The 18,960-nt window shown below is 44.6% G+C and overlaps 1 protein-coding gene across 1 annotated transcript in view; it reads right to left on the bottom strand.

The window, feature by feature from the left end:
- LOC120843974 (putative phosphoenolpyruvate synthase) overlaps positions 1 to 18,960 on the bottom strand; it is a 110,272-nt gene that overhangs the window by 73,132 nt on the left and 18,180 nt on the right. Inside the window, exon 2 of the mRNA XM_040215506.3 lies at positions 312 to 496. Coding sequence (XP_040071440.1) covers positions 312 to 496 — 185 coding nt within the window. The remainder of the gene's footprint in view (positions 1 to 311; positions 497 to 18,960) is intronic.

Here is an 18,960-nt window from a genome sequence, read left to right as displayed (position 1 = left end):
TGCCACCAGTCTAACACCAACAAGGGTGAAACTTGCAAATTTAAGGTTATAATTATAATGCAATTAAATGCAAAGGTGCAAGCGAGCTGGACAAGAATGACGAAAGTAATCCCTGGAGAAGGGGAACAAGAGGGACAAAGGACAAACATAAATCTCCAAACACATTTTTATTGTTATTGTGTTTGGAGATTTATGTTTGTCCTTTGTCCCTCTTGTTCCCCTTCTCCAGGGATTATTTTCGTTATTCCGTTTGCATTTATTCGGGCCCGGTACCACGTGATCAGAGATCCCTGGCGGGAATTTCAACGCACCTCTCGGATCCTGTGTTCTGGCTGCGGCGCCTCCAGCTCCCACTCGATTTCTGGGAAGATGTAGCCGTTCTTGAAAGGGTCGTCCAGGGCATTCAGGTCGTACAGGTCTAGACGACGGTTCTTGGAGCACGAGCGCCACGCCGAGATCCCTTGGGACACGGCCTTCTTCAGCAAGAACGAGGACCCTGCAAGCCATGGCAGCAGAATTAGGATTGCATCGCAGGCTCAATGAAGTGTTGTCCGGCTTTGTTTCTTGTTTTAGAAAAAACATCTTCACTTTTAGTTGACAATGAAAAAGTATCTCTGAATGCATCTGCATCTTGTTTATGCCTGGAACCCTACTTTTAAATAAATTTGTGAACCCAGAACTGAACAACAAATTAAGAACCGACGAAAAACAAACCTCTTAAGCAATTCCGGATAAAAACTTGTATTGTTTTACCACCTATTTCAAATGAACTGCGAACAGTGACGGAACCTGGAGCACACCACTGGCGCAGCTTCCAAGCTTGGGTTGTGCTTGGCGAGGTTCAAACACGCAGAACTCCGGTGTGTTTGAGCCTCGCCAAGCACAGCCCAAGCTTGAAACCTGCGCTGGTAGTGGTGTCGAAGTTTCGTCACTGTTCTCACTTCATTCGAACCCCATGGTACAGTTATACTCAGTCAACGAATGAGAAAAGTTTAAAAAATGTGCCCCTTACAAAGCAAAATAAGGCAGTCAGTCGAAATCCTATTCATAAATTACTGATGTCTAAAAGTCACAAGGTATTTATTTTTATAGATATTCTACAGACGTCCTTTCGACCGAAATCTATGCGTACAGATGTTACAAATACTATAAACATCCCATCACCACATCTCAATAAAATTTCTGTCGCCATGCTTCATGGACATTCTATAGATTAGACATGATATAATAATAAGATGCATTGCGTCAAAAAGTCATCACACCCCAGCTAGAACGTCTTGACCAATTTTTCTTTGCAACTGCTTCAAGACTTTGTCGACACTTGTAATGTTTTATTGTTGAATATACAGTCCATAAAAACTTCTAAAATATCTTTCATGCGCGAAATTGGCGAGAGGGCGCTATATTTTTATTATATTGAACTGGTTGATATAGGGGCCTCTAAAGTATAAGTCATATATGGCGGTGGAGCAGTCATGAGATCGCTAAGCCACTCAAGCCATGCACCAGGTCCATAAACTATGCTTGTCAAGTAATCAAATGCGCCACACGACACTGTAGCGCGAACACGACTTCGGCGCTTTTTTCGCATTTTCCTTTGAAAGGGCACGCATCAAAATTTACCCCTGAGATTAGTACTCCAGCTGAGCACTTTCCATTAATTTACTAGTTTTTATGAAAGCCATGACTAAGAAAAAAACAAAGCCCACTATGGTTGTTTCTCGCTAACAGTGTCGCGGTGTTTACATGAAGGTCAATTAATCCTGTCACTGGGGTGGTAATAAGTAAAGTAAAAACCGTAAGAGAAACCAAAAAAGGGGAAAACAGCATCTGTCCTCGTATCTTTCCTGTGTATATTACTGATTTTACGCTTTCCCTTCCCAGTGTCAGGTTTTATCGTCAATTATGGACCAAATAATTTATAACAATAATAATCCCTGAGGAATGGAAAAAAAACTATTTTGTTCAGCTTGCTTATTCTTGTCCAATATGTAATTCTCCAGTTCGCTAGCACCTTTGTATTAACTGTATTTTTATCAATTAATTTTTTTTTATTAATACTCATGGAAGGTAAATATTGCCACCTTGTTAAATTCTTCCACTCAAAGCTCTTTTCTTTTTTTTTTTTTCTTCGCAATAGGGTTTAAATAAATATCTCTTCTGTGAGACGCACCTTCGGGTTTTTAGGAACAGTTTGTTTTTGGTTCTTGACGACGGTCCAAGGTTGACCTTTTTTCTCGACTTCTGCTGGGATCTTTTTTATAGTTTCCCACAATCTGTTGCTCCCGAACCGATTCAAACTCAACCTTGACCCTACCGAACTAACGTGGATTAAGTGTCTAACATACCGCTCTCAGTTTGTAAATTTAAAGAATTCAAATTTTTTTTGTTCTGTAACGTCCGGTTTCCATCCAGGCTCTGGTTACGACCTATGCTGTTCCTTTTATTTTAACGACTTACCCTCGTGTATTTCGTCATGTCTCGGCATATTTTGGGATGATTGTGCTGTAGATCGCGAAATCACTGATGATTTTGATGTTCCTTTTCTAGAAGATGACCTAAATGTCGTATCATGTGTATCTGATTGGTGCAGACAGTGAAACAAGGCCCTTAACACAAACAAATTATAGGCAATAACATCTTCATGTCTTAAGACCTCCATTTCCACTTACTGCCTCAGTAACATTCCTTTGCTTTGTGCGGCGTCCACACATTTTGTTCGCTGCGAACAATACTTCAAGCCTACCCTGGCCAGACTTGTGCTCGTTGCTTAAAAAATCTAATGAATTACAATTACAAATTACTAAGCCTCAAATGGACTGGATTACCATTACAAATTACTTTCACCAAAAAGTAACGGGATTACTTTACTGGTTACGCTACGAATTACTTTCACGTTACTTTTTTCGTACACTTATGCAGAAAACAACAATTTTGATATTTTTCAAAAATGTTCTACAACCACTACTTTTCATTTCTCACATGCCCGTATTTAGCAGTTCATTTAAAAATAAAATATTGTATTTGAGAGAAACAGTGTAGGTGCACTCCGTTGACCTGTAAGCTGACGAGGCACCGAAAGCTGCAACCACACCCGCCATCCCGCTAGCTTAAGGCCTCCTGAAATGATCAATGGAACTGTGCAGACAAAACTAGCGATTGGCATCCTCTGTAGCTGCCTCCCCTTCTGATACAAGATTCGGAGTTAAAGAAGCGATCTACGAAAGCTCCGTTTCGACTCGGGTGTTTCGCCTGTTATTCACAAGAAAAGAAAAATTTGGTTCTAACGTTACAATGTATTGCCAATGCAGAATGCAGGTGTCCCAGCTTACCTTGATGTGCTTCCGTAGATTTGAGTTTGTTGTTCTTGCTGATGAAAAATTTTTTTTTTTTTTTTTGGCAAGCAAAGTATGCACTGAAACTCTAGGTTTCCGTTCTCCTTAATGCCTCGAATTTCGAACATCTCATTAATAGATGACCGTATAGACGACGGACACTCCATGACCGAAAACTCGACCAGTCAGAGAAAAAGTGGCGGTTACGTGTTATCGATCGTTCATCGGTTCTCACTTTTATACCAATATTCGTGGAGGCCAGGGGAGAGGAGGGCATAGAGAGCGAGAGAAGCGGTGGCCATCGGTCTCACCAAACAATAAAGGAGCACAGCGCACACCACTTTTACGCGTTCTCTTTCTCTCTCCCTCTCTCTGACAGCACTCCTTAGATGGCCTAACCCCCCCCCCTCTTTCTCCCCTTTATGTCGACAGTTTACTGTAAAGTGAGGAGTGGACTTGACCACCATGCCCAGGCAAGTAAACCAAATGAAATCATGGATGAAGAAAGAATAAAACAATTAAAACAGGGACAATGCGACCACATCTTTCAACTAGCAACAGACGAGTAAACTTTCAACAGCGAGCAGCCGACTATACCCAGTAGGAGTAGGGTAGAGAAGGGGGAGAGAAGAAAAAATAAGACACGGCGAAGTGCAAGTCAGGGTGGTAGGGTTATCTCGGATTTTAAAAATTCAACCTCAGTTTTTGTCAGCAGGAGGGAAGGGTTTGACACGTTGTTTTTTGCTGTGGTCATGGCGAATGATTCTATGATTTCCCTGCCGAATCTGCTGTCATTGCCCCCCCCCCCCCCCCCCCCCCCCCCAGGATTTCTGTGTCATCAAACATGACTTAAACCAACACGCTATTCTCCCAAGCAAACCAAAAGAAGTATCGTCCGCACCCTCGAAGACGATGCTCTTAGCCTCGCGCCGGGCGCTTTTCAGCCGTGTCTCAAGAGCGTGCTATAATAAAGTAGCGCACATCAAAGACAAAGAGAATTCGACGCCCTTGCGCGAGGTATATACATCTGTTACGCGATTTGTGAACCCGCGATTCGAGGGAGTACGGACCCGCGTTTGATGTCTGTGCAGGTCAAAGAGATCGAAGAAGTTGGAAAGTGTGAAACCGTGTAAAAGACAGAACCAGATAAACACGCAGGGAGTTTCTTCTGCTCGGGAGAAGAAAAACAGGACGGAAGGCGACGGAGAGCCTACTCGGCATGGTCTTACTTGATCTTTGTCTTTCGTATATTTGTGCATGCTTTCCCCGTTTTTTTAGTGGTTATAGTGACCGGTCATACAAAAAATCGTGTTTTCTTTTCAGCTATATTCCCCTTTCTGGTGTTTTCTATTTTGTTGAACTTGATATTTTTATACTCCTGAATGTTCTGCTCGTATTGCTTCAGTTACTGTATTATGCTCATATTTTTAAAAAGTAACGAGCAATTAAAGTAATCCGTTACCAATATTTTGTAACGAAGTTGGATTACAAATTACTTAAAAAAGTAACCTGCCAATAACTAAATTACAAAATTACTTAAAAAATAACGGATTACAAGTTATCCGTTACTTGTAATGGATTACTTCTCAAGTATGATCCTGGCAAACCCACATTCATCACATTTTTGCTAAAGATAATGCTTAAGTTGTGCTACATATCACGTAACGTCCCCTTAGTTCGGCAAAGTGGATAGGGCTGTTTACACTGCAACATTTCCTATAAATGGTTCGACGTAGTTGGTGTGACGACAAAGCGTGGGCATAAACTGCTGTGTTGTGCGTGGCAAATAAAATCGCGAGCACAACCGCACCAATTGAGTCAGGCATAAGAATTCGGCAATTGACACTGAGTGAAAGGGTCAACATCCCTTTTCGATAGACGCAGCTAGCAGCCAACAGAGTGCGTCGTCTGCTGGCTGTGCCCATCGGGAAATAACGCAACCAGTTAGGTGCATCGCTAGTTAGGTCGTCCGCGAAAACACGCCCACCATTGACCTAAACAAGTTTTCTATTCTCAATTATTAAAAAAAAAAAAATAACTATGTTTTCAAATTTTGGAACGTAAAACTTACCACCCCAATGCACATTCAGTCAAATTTTGAGCTTCCCACGAGGAGGCGTCGAGTTTTCTGGCTCGTGTTACATGTAAGTTTGATCATGTGATTGCTTGGACAAGTTGGTAATTCATGCTTGGATGGAACAGCGCGGATGAACAGTCACACTCACATGCACACAAAAAAGAAACAGACTCGCAGCGCTGACTTAGAACTCAGTCCTATATTTCTTCTTCCTCAAATCTTCAACCTCTTCACTTTTGCCGTTAATGAGTGTAAACATTTAAATTGTTCTCATTAACGGCAAAGGTGAAGAAGTTGAAGATTTGAGGAAGAAGAAATATAGATTATAATTAGAATGCAATTAAATGCAAAGGTGCAAGCGAGCTGGACAAGAATGATGAAAATAATCCCTGGAGAAGGGGAACAAGAGGGACAAAGGACAAACAGAAATCTCCAAACACAGCTAGGTGACTGGTGCGCGACCGAAAAAATCCGCCTGGTCCGGGTATCGAACCCGGGACCTCTCCATTACAGGTGGAGCGCTCTACCAATTGAGCTAACCAGGGGTTAGACATCAGTAGAGCAAACGGGTTTTATCAGCTGCCACCAGTCGAACACCAACAAGGGTGGTGTTCGACTGGTGGCAGCTGATAAAACCCGTTTGCTCTACTGATGTCTAACCCCTGGTTAGCTCAATTGGTAGAGCGCTCCACCTGTAATGGAGAGGTCCCGGGTTCGATACCCGGACCAGGCGGATTTTTTCGGTCGCGCACCAGTCACCTAGCTGTGTTTGGAGATTTCTGTTTGTCCTTTGTCCCTCTTGTTCCCCTTCTCCAGGGATTATTTTCATCATTCTTGTCCAGCTCGCTTGCACCTTTGCATTTAATTGCATTCTAATTATAACCTTAAATTGCAAGCTTTACCCTTGTTGGTGTTCGACTGGTGGCAGCTGATAAAACCCGTTTGCTCTACTGATGTCTAACCCCTGGTTAGCTCAATTGGTAGAGCGCTCCACCTGTAATGGAGAGGTCCCGGGTTCGATACCCGGACCAGGCGGATTTTTTCGGTCGCGCACCAGTCACCTAGCTGTGTTTGGAGATTTCTGTTTGTCCTTTGTCCCTCTTGTTCCCCTTCTCCAGGGATTATTTTCATCATAAGAAATATAGGACTGAGTTGTAAGTCAGCGCGAGTCTGTTTCCTTCTTGTGTGCATGTGAGTGTGACTGTTCATCCGCGATGCTCCATCCTTACATGTAAAATTCACTGTGCGCACACTATTCGAACGGCAAGTGTTCCGAAAGGCGTCTTCGTCGCGTCGGAACGCAAGCAGGGGCACACCGATCAAAGGGCGAGGCAGATAATCCGCAGGGAGCGCCCAATGACGAGGCAGCCACGCGCACGCCACCATTGGCTCAGATTGGGGGAAACAAAATAACGTGATTGCATGTGAAGGGTAAATGAAAAAAAAAACAAAAAAAAAAACGAGGCGCGCAGAGGGTAGACAAACTTGCACGGCGTATAGACCATTCCAACGACTTCCTCTGACCGCGGTCATCTTTGTACACTGGGCTGTGGAACGAGGTCTGAGAATGCGCAGGAGCTCTGTTCTACGGAATATCAAACGCCAGGTATGCATCCACAGCTGAATGACTCGACATTTTTCTCACTGTGATCAGCGCTGGTGACCATTCCCCAGTACATCCGCGGATTGTATCATTTGCTAAACCACATACACCACAGGAAAGTAGACACGCTGAGTGTTAGCGAGAGAGTCTTCGATAACAAAACACGTTGGCTATCGTAGTTGGTTCCTGCCCTATCAGCGTTTTGTGCGTATGCGATGCACGCGCACGAGATCGCCCAAGCAGCACGGATTTCGGCCGAGCAATGGCCAATGTCTGGCGATGGTCTTTTGGCCAGTGGCCAGGGAGTGGCCATTCATCGGCCAATGCTCGGCCGATAGCAGATGGCCAGTGGCCATTGGCCAACGGCCAGATAAAGGCCAGTCACCGGCCAGTCTCTAGCCACTGTCTGGCCACTTGGCCAAGTACCATTGCCAGCCATTGGCCGATGACTGGCCAACTCTGTGTTGCTTGGGCGGTTCCCGTGATACCCGAGCGCATGTATGCGGAGCGCTAGCTCGTCGTCTGCTTTTGCAGGGGTTCCGGTGACGTTAGAACGCCGGGCTCCGATTGGCTGAGATTGAAGGAGAGCGGGTAGACCTCGAGAACATTGAGGTCTACCCCCTATCTTTTGATTAGAACCAATCAGAGCTCGGCGTCTCTTTGACGTCACCACAACCCCGGAAAAAGAAGCAGACGCCTTACTCTCCGCATTACGATTTCCCAAGTGTTTATCGCGCCGTGAAACGACGCGAATCTCCTGCGCCCGCGTCCTCCGGTATTCGTTCCCGTGACGGGATTTGGTAGCGACTTCGCGCATGTTGATCGCACCCCGGAACGCGAATTTGCCGTGTCCGCGATATGTCGCGTGAGTTCTCATTTCATGTGGTTTATAGAGGGGACGCCGGTGTTTATTACAATTTTTATTATAAAACTTAACAGCCACATAACCCGAAGATCGCCCACACCATATTTTTCACCATTGCTCGCTTCATCCTGGGGGGTCATTCTGCCCGGAATTCGGGTTACTCTCCTTTTATTTTTGTTCCTCAAGAAAAGTTTGTATTTCGACATGGGTGTGCTGTCCCAGTATACTTCAAAATTTCTGGGAAGATTACGACGTTCCTCTAAAATGGCGTCTGCTGCCTCCACTGGGCTGAACAATATTGCCAGTGCAGCGCGACTTCCACCCAGGGATGTTTCGCGGGCATCACGCGCCAATTATGTTGCGACCGCACGCCGGTGCGATGCTCGTCAAGCCCGGGACAGAGAAAAAAAAATAACAAATCAGTGCGCGTGCATATTTTGATCATTTACTAAGTCTCCCGCTGCCAGTCCTTCCTTTTTGTTTCTGGTTTTCTTCCGAGAAATGAGGAGCGCCTGTGACCAATAGCACCTCGAAGCCGAGACCTGCGTGTGACGTCATCTTTAGCAGCCCCCTCGACCCGCCCCAAGGGGCAAACGTGATAAAGTTCGACGAGAGACGCCGCAAAGCGGCAAGACGCAGTTGTCCTTGTATCGCAGCTTGCGAGCGCTGCTCTCGTTGTAAGACGGTGCTGACAGTACCTTGCTGACGCAAAGCCAGTCGGCACCGCTTTGATCCACACGTGATGACGTTCCGAGGGTAATGGTGCGGGCCTTGTCCCCTAGGTTGTACCGCTGTGACTCATGCCGTTGGCAGCTGCAACCGCGACTTTCGGACTGATCCATCGCGATCTTGTGTCGTAACGATGACCATTGGGCGAGGCGAGTTCCCGCAATTACGCTTTTCCACGTAGAGTGGCCCGCGTCGCCAGCGTTCCGACTAAAAGGAAATGCCGCCTGAGCAAACGCGCCCAAGCGCACTTTTCCTCATGGACGCCCTCGGGTTGCGTACATTTTCTTCGCTTTATATTTTACTCTCGCTCTCTTCTATCCAGCGGACTCGGCCTCCCGTTGATCCCTTTCTACTCGCAACGCGCATTTCGCTACGCATAACATTCCTTGTTTTTGGAACGGCGTATAAGCCTTCCTTGCGTGTCATTTACTCGTTATACTAGTAAACTTGAATAGCACTGACAACGCTTGCTTGTGGCGGTTGAAAAAGTCGAGCAATTCTCATTTTAGAATGTCGACAAAACTCTGTTGGAGCTTGAACATACCTTTTAGTGCTCTCCGCAACAAAATTTGGTGTTTTCTTTTGTTTATCGGAGGTGCATGCTCATTAACTTGACTCTCAAGTTAAAAGACTCCTACGACTCTAGATTCGTCAAACGCAAAGTTGAAAAGCACACAAACAGCAACGTCGTCGTTGCGATCAGTCCAATCGGCGCACTCCGTAAATTTCGACGCCAACTATTTGCTGATAATTCAACTATGCAAAGGTGCAGGCGAGCTAGACAAGAATGACAAAAATTATCCCCGGTGAAGGGGAACAAAGCACCAACACAAATCTTCAAACACAGCTAGGTGACTGGTGCGCAAGCGAAAAAAATCAGCCTGGTCCCGGTATCAAACCAGGGACCTCGCCAGTTCCAGTGGAACGCTCTACCAACTCAGCTAACCAGGGGTTAGACGTCAGTAGAGCAAACGGGTTTGATCAACTACCACAAGACTAACACCAACAAAGATTAAAGGCTTGCATTTGAAGGCTATTATGATAATGCAATAAAGAATCGCCAACTGTCCGTCTGAGGTGTCTAGGGTTCCTATATTCAGTGGCAGCTCTAGGAACGGATGTCGGGTCGAGTACCGTGCATCTTTTTATGCCTCCACTGCCATGAGATAGTGGCATTGCCTGTTAAGAGCGCAAGTAAACGAATGACGATGCAAAAAATGCAAACATAATAAACCAACTCATTGCGTTTCCTAGGCTAGTTATGACTATAGCCAAACGCCCTCTACCTCACCGAGGCTTCCAGCGTACGATGTTGCGCAAACCACCCGAAAAAGGGTTGCCCATCAAACACCTCAACGGACTCAGCCAGCGTCGCAAAGCGCCTGCGAATACAACCTGCAAGTGGTGAGACCAGGTGGACAAAATAACCGCCCAGCAAAGCTAAGCTGTGCATACTCAACAACACTGGGCCGGCATCATCCGAAATGCCTTGTTAATAATACCCTCGTTCACAAGCTCCGTTTTAACCGTCGGTTAGGAGTTTTGGGGGGCAGCTCTCCTCTCTCTCCTCTTTCCACTTTAGCACAGCGAAGGCTGTAGTGGAGATTGCCTCCACTCCAGTGTTCGCTCTGCTAAGGTGGAAAGAGGGAGGAGCTTCCCCTGAACTCTCAACCTGTCACCGACTATAGAGTCACCTGCTACGCCCCAGAGTAATGACACTCCATTCCCCGGTTTTCTTGTGGGCTCTGCCGTTGTGGTGCTTGGTGCAAAATGGGCGTATTTGGAAATCTTTACGATTCGAAAATGCGCCTGCCCGCATTTTAGGTATGGTTTTAGGAAATTCAGTTTCTAAGGCGTTTGAAATAACCAGGCTCGATCTAAAATGGGCCGTAAACAACGGCGCCTAAACGTGGCAATCTAAACTTTTCGTCAAAGGTATATTTCGCAGGTCGATTTTATCTTGTAAAATTACAAAGCGTAGCTCCCGTTCTTTATTCGAATCAAGCCAAAAACATTGCAAGGATCAACGGCGGGCGGCGACGCAGACGGCCGAGTTGAGGGGCGGCGCGCGTTTGGCGCACGTATTGACAGATGACGTCGTGAGCAGCGTCGGTAAGCGTAGTCGACCAGCGAAAGTAAGCAGGCGACACGCCGGAGAAATCTGTCGGTAGTAAGAGCGCCGTCGTTATGCAACCGCTGTTGTTGTTGTTGTTGTAGTTTTAGCTTTAAGTTTTGAGTTTATTGTCCGCATTAATTTTTAAACCAATGTACATTGCAAAAAAAAAAGCATTATGTTCATTCTAATGGACCATGGTCGTCGCGAGCAGTCTCGATAAAATGCTGCGCCATCTACCAATACGCGCTCCACCACTCGCCTCGGTTGCCTGCGTCGCCATCCACCGGTAACCCTAACAAATTTTAGAGCCGCTTATTTTTTTTGTTTTTTTAGGGAGTTATGTTTTGTAGTTTTACATTACAAAGCCGGCCTGTTAAATACACATTTGACCAAAAGTTTTGATTGCTACATGCAGGCTTCAATTTTTACTACCCATTCTAGATCGAGCGCCTCGGTATTAGAGACACTATAGTGTATATATCGTTTCAGCCTGTCGCGGACTGTTTTAACATTTTTGGAGGACGGAAACACGCTTCCTGCGATTTCAGATAAACTAGCAACAGTGATTTGAACCATCAAAATGGCTGGAGTGTTGTTACTCTGCTGGTTTCATTGCTCTGGTTAACACCTCTGTATGTCACAAACGTGACCCTAACAGCGCTGCTAAAATTGTCATCAGATAACGCCCTAAACAACAATGCGACAAAGACGAAGGCAATCAACTTTCGGCCAAAAAAAATAAAATGATTTCTACAACTAAGCGTCTTGTATTAATGCAAAGGATACAGATTTTGTAGATAATTTTAAAAGTTTAGACACTATTTTCAATCAGTACTTATCTTGGGAAAATTATGCAAATGATTTACGCTCTAGATTGTCGAAGGTCATTGGAGTAGCCTCTCGTAACCCTTTTAATCTACCGAGAAATGTTAAGCTTCTTGTGTACTAGACTTTACTTCTTTCTCACATGAATTATTGTCATCTAATTTGGGGCGCAACCACCTGCACAAGTCTCAAAGAAATGCTCGTATTGCAAAACAAATATGTGCGCCTCACTGAGAGTGCGTCTTACGACTCTAGCCAGCCAGGGTCTATTTATACAAAAATATATACTTACTGTTTACAACTTGTACAAGTATATACTCGCGATCAGTTTTAAACTAGAAATAAAAGAAATGGGGATAGCTTAGTAAACCTTGCGGAGTTAAAACAACATGTAACTTCCTACCCAACTCGGTCGGCGGAACATTGGACTGTGCCATTGTGTCACAACAGCTATTCAACGCAATCACTGAAATACACATTTTGTCCTAAAAAAGAGCATTAATATTATTTCTATCGTAATTCAGGAATTACGAAGGGAACTAATATGGGGCGAGAACGAATATATCGATTTGTGAGACCTGTTTGATTGTTGTATTTTACTATGTTATATCGGTTTTCTCTGTGTTTTTCGCGGCATGCTTTGTTTCGACTTCTGTATATGCCACTTGGAGGGAGCAAGGGTCTACGTCAAGCTGTTCTGACAGCTTTTCGCTCTTGTTTCCTCCATTTATGTATCAAAATGTAAAATAAGGGTTCTTAATTTCTTAATAATATGTCAGGTGTAAACTAGGTCATCGCATCATCGTCACATGTGGCGGTACATGACTCCATATAGTGTTGTCGCCTTTCTGCGGTGTCACGGTTTTCCTGAACTGAAATTATTAGTACCAAGTATCGCTTTTACAAGGATCTTTCCTGTTGAAATTGCGCCACCTCCAATGAAGACAGGAGGTGACTGGACATATAAGCGTCGGCCACTGCCTTCACATAAATCTTGGATTTTTCCTTGTTGTGTCTGCGGTATCTCGACAAACGCAACAATACTAAGACGTCATCGACGTGCAAAGCGTTATCAAACTGCATGTGTGCTTTAGAACTGAATGTTATGCTAGCCGCGCAAGCTTCTCTGGGGTAATTTTGGTTGAGAGAAATTAATTTTAGAAAGCATATTTTGTATTGTTTAACCATACTCCACATCAGATGGTGTCAAATAAAGCGCGCAGGAATTAATTTAAAAATGTATTAAGAAAAAAATGACCGTATCAAATGGTTCTTACAACACGTCTGGCATGAAGCGCGTCATAAACAAACGAATTTTATGAACGATCTTAAAATTTGTATTGCTTACCAGGTAGAAGAAACCCGCATATAGGTGCATAATCGTTTTATATACAGTGTGTCTGAATTGAATTCCAATATATATGCATTTTTTTTAAAAAATCAGGAATGGTACACTATGCGATATGTGCTAGAGAATTGTACGGCCAGTGGGACATAATACGGGGGTTATTCTTCACGTTAAATAAAATAGTTAAGTAAAATTTGTTAAATGGCTTTTTCAAGCATAAAAATAATCATATGGTTTTAATTATAAACTTGCTGAGCGCTATCGAAAACAAATTAATTAGTCAATTTTATATGGACTTGAGGAACGTGAGAAAGCGCTGGCGTGCGCCAAAATTACCACCCATGCAACTGGCACAATGTTAGCGGTTTGATAACGTGGATGAAAATCTTTTCAATCACGTCGTAAAGTCAAATCACTAGAAGTAAGTTTAGTTAGATTATTTCATACGATATCCCGAATGAAACGGTAATAGCATCGGCGTTCTTCGTTAAATCTCTGAGTACATTCCGATTCCAAGTTTGTTTCACGTCGTCAGCAATATTGTTGAATGCTACTAAGATCTTTTGAATGTTTGACTGAACTCGAAGTAACTATGGCCGCATATAAAAGACACTTCCGCAAAAGGTTACCCTCCTCTTTTGCGGGAAAGAAAATGCAGTGCACGCACCCAGGTTCGCCTTTTGTTTCGTCTGACTTAATCAACAGCTGACACCGCACCGATACGGAAAGTTGTTTGTGTCGAATGCGTGGGCACGCGCCATTGTTTTACCGTAGATCATACCAATCAGCCGTACGACGCTGACGAGTCGCCGCGTCGGCGACTCCAAGAACGTTGTGAACTTCTACGTCAGCGTTCTCTGGCCCTGACTGAAAGAAAACGGTTATAAAGCAAAAACGTATCATGGAGGCAACTGTGAGCCTTGCAAATTCCTGTTATTGGTCAAGTGGAAAGCATCTTCTCACGTAACAATCCCTATTCATATTTCTTTGGAAAACAAATTAGAATTGTTATGTGGAAAAAAAAAAAAGAATTTTCCGTTACCCCGAAGCAGCACACTACTATATGGGGCTAGAAGGAACAAAGGGAATTATTCCAAGAGACAGAGCGCTCCCGACATTCATGCCCATAAAGCGAAGGAAACATCGGTATGCTGGAGGCAGTGCCACCTTGCACTCCAGGGTCATAAAAAAACGGTAAAACGATCAGAAGATTCAGCATTTCATCCCACTCTGTAGAGCTATTCTTCAGCCGTAAATTGGAACACGACCTTTTATATTCGTTTATGAATAGTTGCCTCTTCCGCTTTATTTAGAGTCCAGTATAAACTGGTCTTGAGCCGCGGTCACTGATTGTATACCGTACAAAAGACAGTCTGCACACACTGTGTCAGGCGTCTGCCTTCCTTCTACGATGCTCCTGTAACGTTGGTGACACAAAGTCTATCGGCAAACAAGCATATTTACGAAGCAAACATGTTCCGAAGATACTTGACGCCTGTCCTCTGAAAATTTTGTTATCCTTTCCGCAGCCAACACCCTGACTTTTGTATGTTGTACGAGCAGTAAATTACTGCAGTATTAGTCATTGCGGCACTGCTTCGAGCTTACCGATGGTAGCATAAGGAGATAGGGGACGGGAGAGGTATGAATTGTAGGACCGCTCTCGGCCGCTGGGGGAAGCAATTCGTAACCACGCGTATACCCTTCTAGCCCACCATAACAGTATGTCCAAAGAATTGACACGCCCTTTCTCTTCTTCCTTCCCAGCGCACTTCGCGGCACGGGCGCACAATTTCGGCTGGAGTTGTTATGGTATTTTAACGCCCAGGGTCCATTCGTACGCTTTGCTTCGATAGTCGCTCGCCGCACTTTGGGCTATACGAAGGTCGGCTTCGCCATAAAGCCCACAGACACGCGAGAACTCGGATTTTCGCGAAATCCCTTCGATGCGGCTGGGGCCTCGCGTTACTCGCAAGTAAGAATAATTATTATTGTCTCGACATTCCGAGACATTTCGCGGAGGTGCATCCTAACTTAGGGACTATTAGCCCCGAGAGCGAGCACAAGAGTCGCTGCGGTCGCCGCGCCCGGATTGGGTGAGGTGTACTGTGACGTCAGGGGGAGTACTCCGCTCCGCGATCTCGCATCGGCTCGCCTCCCAGCACCGGTTTCCTGGTTTGGCGTTGTGTGCCGCAAGCTCTTCGTGGAACTGCACTTCGTTTACCTGGTGTGCAAGAAGTTGAGTTAGGCCGATATTGACGTGCTTCCGTACATTTTATAAGCCTGCTTGTCCCTTTTACCTTTAAAATTGCGTTACAAATCCCGAAAGCTATCGGCGGAGGCAATTCCGCCGATGAGCCTCCCCGTCCGTCCACACGACACAAGGCAATCTTGCGAGAGGTCAGTGAAGCGATGGCGCAAGCGTTTGAGACGCTGGAATTCTGTTCCTTGCACGTTCATGATTTAAGACAATATTACATCCCGCTTTCAATGCATTTGAAGTGGCATTTATATCATGGGCCTTTGGGTGGTCGGCAAATTAGCTCGCGACCCTGACTCTGCGGTGCCAATCTGCATGCGCTGGTTCGCAGATGTTTTCTTTGAAGTGCTCGTGGAACAGGGTTGTTTTACATAAATGTGGCTTCTTCGTGAATTAATTATATAGTTTATACACGTATGCAGGCATATTTCTTAGAAGCTGCACACTTACTGGAAATTAGTTTGTATGGTAGCAGCAAAAACGGCCGAATTGCCCCCAGTTCTCTGTATGATATGTATTAACTGCCAAACTATCCACGGCAATATTTCCGTAATGTGGAATGCTTATACTTTTTCCTGACATTCTTTATTCCAGCCTATTCCGAAAATACACCGTTTAGTCTGAATTGTTATTTCCAATTAAAAGAGACACTGCTGCAGGTCCCCAAAAGCTTCCTCAGCCTCCAGACTCCCTACAGCTGGACTCTCTGACAACAGAGGAAAACAGGAGTAAAAGCAAGCATTCGAACGTCTGTCCAGTGGAAGATGCAGCACTAGTAGCAGAAAATGTGGAACCTGTGAAGGGCGACAGTCTGCGTGAGGAAAGCATCTGATATTTTAACTTCAGGACAATTCGATTTAAGTAAAATCTCAATTTTAAGGGGCTAATAACGAGCTAGACACCTTCGCTTACGTTTGTTATACATTACTTGAGGGTTGATATAAACAAGTCCACAAATACCACCCGTGTAGTCCATTGAAATACTATCCGAATCCATCAAAGTTCAAATGCAAGCACTGTATATAATAAATGTTCCTTGTTTTTTGTTTTTTTTTTTTTTTTTTACTTTGCCCCTGCACTTGGGCTGTCTTACTTGTGATTTTTTCTTGATGGCCCAGACTGTATTTAACATGTTGCTCGAGCAGCATGCAGCTTTTCTGCTTCGGCGATCTTGTTTAAAAACAGATACAAAAAAAAAAATAGTATACATAACCTCCCAATTCATTCAGACCATCAGCAGCATTTATTGTGCGAGATGTAAATCTATAGTGATGCTCCTGCAATTGTGGCCATATTTCTTTATTTTCATATACCAGCTGTGATTCATGCGTTGCCTGCCCTGTCAACCATGTTTAAAATGTTTGTTGAAGCTTCGCCTGTAGCTGCAGGCCGTACCTCAATAAAGGTTCAAATAAAAATTTACACTTCCTAAGAAAAACACGCCAAAAAAATTAAATAGAAACGAGCGCGCCGTCAGCTAGCGTCGTCACAGCCTCTACAGGGCGAGCGGGCCGAGTCGGGGAAAAATTCTCTCCTCGCCGTGACGTCAACCCGGTTCACCGTAAGGGGGCGCCACGCGAACTTCTCGGGGCTAATACTGCGCCTCACTTTCCTTCTATGGAACACAAGAGCGCCTTTGTTATTCATTTTAACGTGTTTTTAGTACTTGTTAAAAGAATAAGTGAAGTTGTTTTAATGTTTGCATCTCCACGGCGCCATCCAACCAAGCAGCACGTTATCAAGAGGGAGCAGTCGCTCGCCACGAGTTGCAGCAGTTGGTTTTCTGCAAAGGCGGCTGTAATGAAATTACTGTAAACGGATTACAGTATTTAAATTACTTTTGGGAATAATTTTTAATGTATCTCATTACTTTTTACTGCAGGTAATTTAGTAAAGTAATAAATTACACTAGTGGCGGTAATTTAATTAAAATCGTACTTATTTTTTGGACATTTCAGGCATGTTTTTAATTTTCCCGGAAATGTACAAAAAAACAAAGCAGTTCTGGTATTTGCAAAAAAAAAAAAAAAGTAAAAGCTTTTTCAGAAAATACTGAAAAGGAAACAACAAACGCGGTTTTCGTTTGTGGCCGCTGCCTCGTGTGACGGCCGGTCTGGGTGCCTTCATGTGCGCGTTGCTTGAAGGCACTCTAGGTCGAACTAGAGGGTCCTGCCACCTAAATCCTGCTAGGTTTATGTTTCTGCGACCAAGAATAGGCTTCCCCAAACATGGCTTTTGTCCCCCTTGAAGATTATATTGCCCCGGAGTTCACACAAAGGAGACACAGCCCACAGGAATAAACAATAGTAAGGCAATCCGAACTTAGACGTGTCCGGGGATCGACAGCGTGCGCAGTAGGTATTTCGGGGGCAAAAAAACGTGAGCTCAAAACAAACAGACCCATGGGCAGTCGGTTCGTTTGGGAGGGCATGTTGGTTCCCCCCACACCAAGTCAGTGGCTTGTGCCCACTGACTTGGCGTGGGATTAACGGTTGTTACTTTGCAAATTCAGAGCAGAGCGCGTTCTTTCTTTTTGTTTAGCTCCTCCTTTAAAATATACGAAACAGTAATTTGAAAGTAATTTCATTACTTTTACGCGGCAATTTTTAATCATAATTCATTACTTTCTAGTAGTGCTAACTTGTAATATAATTTTGTTACATTTTAGTCGTTTTTAGAAAAGAACTTAGTAATGTAAATTAATTACAATAAATGAGTAATTTGGCCACCTCAGGATTTCTGGCGAAGCAATCTCAAAACCAGTGGCATATTTCTCCTGGTCAGGAGAAGGCTCCCCATTCAATCGGTATGCCACCACATCGTACTCCACTTCACCTTGTCGGCGAATGAATGCCTAGAACGCACTCAAACGTGTAAACACACGCCAAGAGCGCAAGCTCAACTGAGTTATCTGCGCCTGACTGGATGAGGCAACAGTAACAAAACAAAAAAAGAAATACGATGGACACAGTGACATCGCGATTCCCATGCGGCTTGACTGATCCCAGTGTCGGATTTCTGTCCAAGACAGTGTTTTTTTGTGTGTGTGTGTATCTTAATGCGTCAGGTGTCATGTTGATCAGTTCATCACGACTGGAACTGTCTTGTCTGTCTCAGTGCATTTGCATCGATAGTGTTCATTGCAACCCAGACAACAGTGACCAGAAGTTGCCGCGAAAACAGTGAACCAAAGGTGATACGCCTCGATGCCAACAAGTTAAAACAAAAACTCGCTGGACCGGCCGTGTCTTTGAAATTTTCCAATCGCATTATCGGCAGAATGGGGGTGAGAATCTTCTCAACTAATTTCACTCGGGACTCTACCGTATTACAACACCGCCGTATCCAAATCAGTTTCCCGCACAAGCGGATAAGAATGACAAATAATGCGGCGTGCAAGTTTGTCCGTTCTATGCGCACAACGTGCATTTCTTTACCCCCCAAATCAGTTCACGCGTCTTTGTTTCTCCCCGAAGGCAACCTGACGGCGCGGGCTTGGTTGCCTCGTCATCGGTTGTTCCGTACGAATTATCCATGTTGTTCTTAGATTGGTGTGTCCTCATGGCGTTCCAATGCAAGACGCGCAAAGATGACAAGAGAGGGTACCGATTTGGAACAAGGTGAAAGCGAGAGTGTTCCCAGCTGCCGACTGGACGTGGCGTCAGTGCTGGCGCGTAATCAACCAGTGAGACATGTTTGACCGGTTCACGTGTTCGCAATCGGGCAATATTTTGGTGAGAACGTCTCACCGACGTACAAACACCGAGATAGGTCTCGCGGCCACTGATGTGCTTGACCTTAG

The sequence above is a fragment of the Ixodes scapularis genome, unplaced genomic scaffold (assembly GCF_016920785.2).
Source record: "Ixodes scapularis isolate PalLabHiFi unplaced genomic scaffold, ASM1692078v2 PGA_scaffold8__174_contigs__length_109621045, whole genome shotgun sequence".
Lineage (NCBI taxonomy): Eukaryota > Metazoa > Arthropoda > Arachnida > Ixodida > Ixodidae > Ixodes > Ixodes scapularis.
The sequence above is the reverse complement of the archived record's forward strand: the minus strand, read 5'-3'. Positions and strand labels throughout refer to the sequence as shown.